Source organism: Limulus polyphemus, unplaced genomic scaffold (assembly GCF_000517525.1).
Source record: "Limulus polyphemus unplaced genomic scaffold, Limulus_polyphemus-2.1.2 Scaffold2849, whole genome shotgun sequence".
NCBI lineage: Eukaryota > Metazoa > Arthropoda > Merostomata > Xiphosura > Limulidae > Limulus > Limulus polyphemus.
Window position 1 is genome coordinate 17,402 of NW_013668459.1, and position 4,256 is coordinate 21,657.

Sequence of the window (4,256 nt, forward strand, 5' to 3'; positions counted from 1 at the left end):
TAAACCATATCGTGAGATAAGTTGGTATTAATTCACTGATGAAGGTCATCTAAACCATATCATGAGATAAGTTGGTATTAATTATTGTTGAAGGTCATCTAAACCATATCGTGAGATAAGTTGGTATTAATTATTGTTGAAGGTCATCTAAACCACATCGTGAGCTAAGTTGGTATTAATCACTGATGAAGGTCATCTAAACCATATCGTGAGATAAGTTGGTATTAATTATTTACATGATGGGATAAGTGTTAAACCTGTTACCTCCGGAAATCCACATGATATGTACGTGCACAAGAACTGGTATTTTTCTTTAAAAAATTTTCATCTAAAGTTATGTCAGGTGACACGATGGTCACACCAAAATGTTGCAAGTAAAGAATTCCTAGCACCACATGGCAGTTGTAAAGAAAAACTTATATTTTGCTTAAAAACTCAATTTTTTCGAGCAAACCTGACTCGTAGAATTCAAAAACAATATACCATTTCTATCTATATGTTGTTTTGAACCGAATTTTGTGCCTTTACAAAAAAAAATTGTGTATTTTTGTTGAAATCTTTTATTTAAAGCAAATGTATTTCTCTATTTTTAGTCAAAGATATTTCAGTGTATCTTTGACTAAGGATTATCCTTGGTTTATTCAAAATGTCTCATTTTTAGCAAGAACATATAGAAAAAAATTTAACCATCTTATAGTTTGTACACGTGTAATAAACATACATCATAATTAGCGTTTGCTTTACGTTACAGACGATGCACATGAACGAGATTCGAACGGTGGATCGTCGACCCTTGCCAGAAAGCTTCGACTCCCGTCGACGGTGGCCAAGAATGATTCAAGAAATTAGGGATCAGGGAGAGTGTGGGTCATCTTGGGCCTTTTCAAGCTCAGGTATTGTTTTTTTTGTAATGCTTCCCTCGAGGGTAGTTTATTACATGTTTTGTCTCCAGTCCTATGATGCCGATCTAACTCGGGTTAACTAGGACTTATAAAACTGTAAATCTCTAACTTGTAAATTCCTCCCTCTATAAAACTAATATTAAAATCTGGACACCATGGCCAGCAATAGGAATTCCTAATAGACTACGTAGTGTTATATCATCAGTTATTGCTTCTGTCTGTTTGAAACTTTGTTTTAATCTGTTTAATATGGATACGGAGAAAATGGTGTGGTTGGTTGATTTTGGACGAAGAAACCTCAAAGTGTTTACATGGATTTGGGACAATATTGGATAGAGTAATGCTTGTGTCAATAAAGGCTAAACTTTGCAATAATACAAGTCTATGCACCAACAGTCGAAGAAACAGAAATGTATGACGGAGGAAATCCTTGGTAGATAGAGATCTGTGGAAGACCATGGTCACCAACGTCCTGTTTGGATATGGTACATATAGAGTGAGAGATCTGTAGAAGACCATGGTCACCAACGTACTGTTTGGATATGGTACATATAGAGTGAGAGATCTGTAGAAGACCATGGTCACCAACGCACTGTTTGGATATGGTACATATAGAGTGAGAGATCTGTAGAAGACCATGGTCACCAACGTCATGTTTGGATATAGTATATATAGAGGGAGATTGTGTGTGAATGTGGTTGGTATACTATTAATATACATTCTTCTAATTTTTAAAAATCTCTAAGATACTAGATATAAAATACACTTATAAAAATATAATAGGTCTAATACTAATGGCTGATGACAAGTAAATTGATTATAATCATTCTTGGCCAGCTTGAAAGAGGCGTTCACACCATAACGTTATCTTATCTTTAATATTTGGTTTCTATAGCATTAGCTTCTGATCGTAGAGCCATCCAGTCGAGAGGACGAGAAAGAATAACATTGTCTCCTCAGCATCTTATTTCTTGCAACACCAGAGGGCAGCAAGGTTGTGAAGGAGGCCATATAGACAGAGCTTGGTGGTTTTTACGAAACCAGGGGTAACTAATAAGTTCATTAATGATTATAAGTGACGTTTGTTAATCACGATTACTAGTTTATAATTTAAAAGTGACCTCTCGTGTTGTTTTTTTTTCACTAAATACATTATAGAAATTGCGATCTATCAGAGAAGAATACGTAATATTGGTATTCTTGAGAAATTATTCTCTTTGGGGGGTGGGGGTTTATTTTCATCAAAACAACATCTCGTGTTGATCACCGTCTTTCTCACTGTTTAACATATTTCATTATACAATATTTCTAACATTTTAGGCTTACGTCAGACCAGTGCTATCCTTACACAAGTGGACACTCGGGTCACAAAGGACACTGCAGAATTCCTCGTGGACGACATAAACGTTTCCGGTGTCCATCTGGTATACAGGACGAACAGTACAGATCAACCCCTCCTTATCGGGTTGGTCCATCGGTAAGAAACTGTTAAAATATCTAGATATATATATATATCGTATTCCCTGGTAATACCACTAAAAAAAAAAAATACAGATTTTTTTTAGAACCTATCAGTTAAAGTGATTTTCCGCAATTTTGAATATTAACTGGTACAAAATAACGCTAATGCGTTTTCCCCCAGTGACACAGCGGTAAGTTTACCGACTTTACAACGCTAAAATCCGAGGTTCGATTCCCCCACGGTGGACACACAGCGAATGTCAAATGTGGCTTTCGTCTAAAATAAACAAACAGTGTAATGTGTTTGTAGACAACCGTGATGAGGAAATGGTTATAGGAGTAATGTTTTAGAGTTAGTGCCATTCTGACTTTCATGACCGTCAGCCAAACCCAGCTATATAGCGAGAGGCGTAACCTGATTTAATTGTTCATTTCACTATCGTGGTGTACGAAAAACAACAAACGCAGTTTGAGGTGGAAAATGTGATTGAATTAATCTTGATACATTTTAAACGTTGATTCAACAATTCGAAAAGTTGATCGCTTCACTGAAACGTTTAAAGAAGATTTTATAAGTACACGTTCAAAGAGTCAAATTAATTGGATGATGTTGGTCTTATAAGTGGACGTTCACACAATAAAAAAAATGAAGAGCAAACAATTAAGTGATGAGTGACTGGAATTTGTTTACTTGCTGATATTAAATGTCATATTTAAGTCACTAGATGTCGCTTCTCTTTGTTGGGGCGTACCTTGTGTAGTTTACATCTGTAAGCATATTAAAGTAGACGTCAGTTTGTGGTACTTGGAAAGATGAATATACATACCTTCACTGTATCTTTGTGAGCTGACCACTACGGGTATCGAAACCCAAACTTTAGCGGTATAAGCCCTCAGATTTACCGCCGAGGGAGAGGCTCAACGAACTTAATAAAACAAAATGTTGACCAGCTATTACTTTTACACTAAAATACATACCTTGTTTCAGGAATGATCAAAAGTTTACAGCATTTTAGCCATGACTTAAAAGAAAAACGAATTGTAACCTCAGCTGCATCAGTTCCCCAGTTAATATGTTCCCCATTCTCGTGATTTACATTGTATCTTGGAATGTTCAGGATTCATTAAACTGGATGTATGCCCGAAGTGATTCTCATAAACCCTCTGCCCCATTCCCAGGTTTTTGGTTGATGTTTTAATTAATTTAATAAAAGCGATAACATATAATTATTTTTGATTAACGTGGACCCATAGCTATGGATGACGGTATATTTCAAAGCAGTGTTGTTGTTGTTATCCTCTTTTTCCATCAGTATCAGTAAAAAAAAAGGTTTTCCTAAACGCACTTCGTATAGTGGATGATGAACGATTTTGTAAAATCAAATCTACATTTCGGTGTTCCAACTATTTTTAACTAAGAAAAGAAAACAAAAAACTGCCCTACGCTCAGAGTTTACTCAATTGATAAAAAATTGGGTCTCAAATACTTAAAAGAAAAGCGGTTCCAAATATTTGGCTCTTAAATTTGTAAAATTGCTTCAGTATTCTGTTAAAGTAACGCTTCTTAATATCGCCAAAAGCTAAAATCATAAATAATATTCAACGTTAAAACTGGTACACAATTAAAAATATTTTATTTAGGCCTAAATATGGCCTTCAAGAAGTTGACGATTCTACGACGATTATTGTATTTTGTCACTTGTGTATAAAGTTAAAATCATAAATAATATTCAACGTTAAAACTGGTACACAATTAAAAACATTTTATTTAGGCCTAAATATGACCTTCAAAAAGTTGACGATTCTACAACGATTATTGTATTTTGTCACTTGTGTATAAAGTTAAAATCATAAATAATATTCAACGTTAAAACTGGTACACAATTAAAAACA

General features: G+C 34.7%; 1 protein-coding gene across 2 annotated transcripts in view; it reads left to right on the forward strand.

Moving 5' to 3' along the window:
- LOC106468048 (uncharacterized peptidase C1-like protein F26E4.3) overlaps positions 1-4,256 on the forward strand; it is a 17,885-nt gene that overhangs the window by 8,864 nt on the left and 4,765 nt on the right. For both annotated transcript variants that reach the window (XM_022396355.1, XM_022396354.1), the window contains exons 5-7: positions 752-893; positions 1,798-1,948; positions 2,223-2,379. In XM_022396355.1, the coding sequence (XP_022252063.1) occupies positions 752-893; positions 1,798-1,948; positions 2,223-2,379 (450 nt within the window). The remainder of the gene's footprint in view (positions 1-751; positions 894-1,797; positions 1,949-2,222; positions 2,380-4,256) is intronic.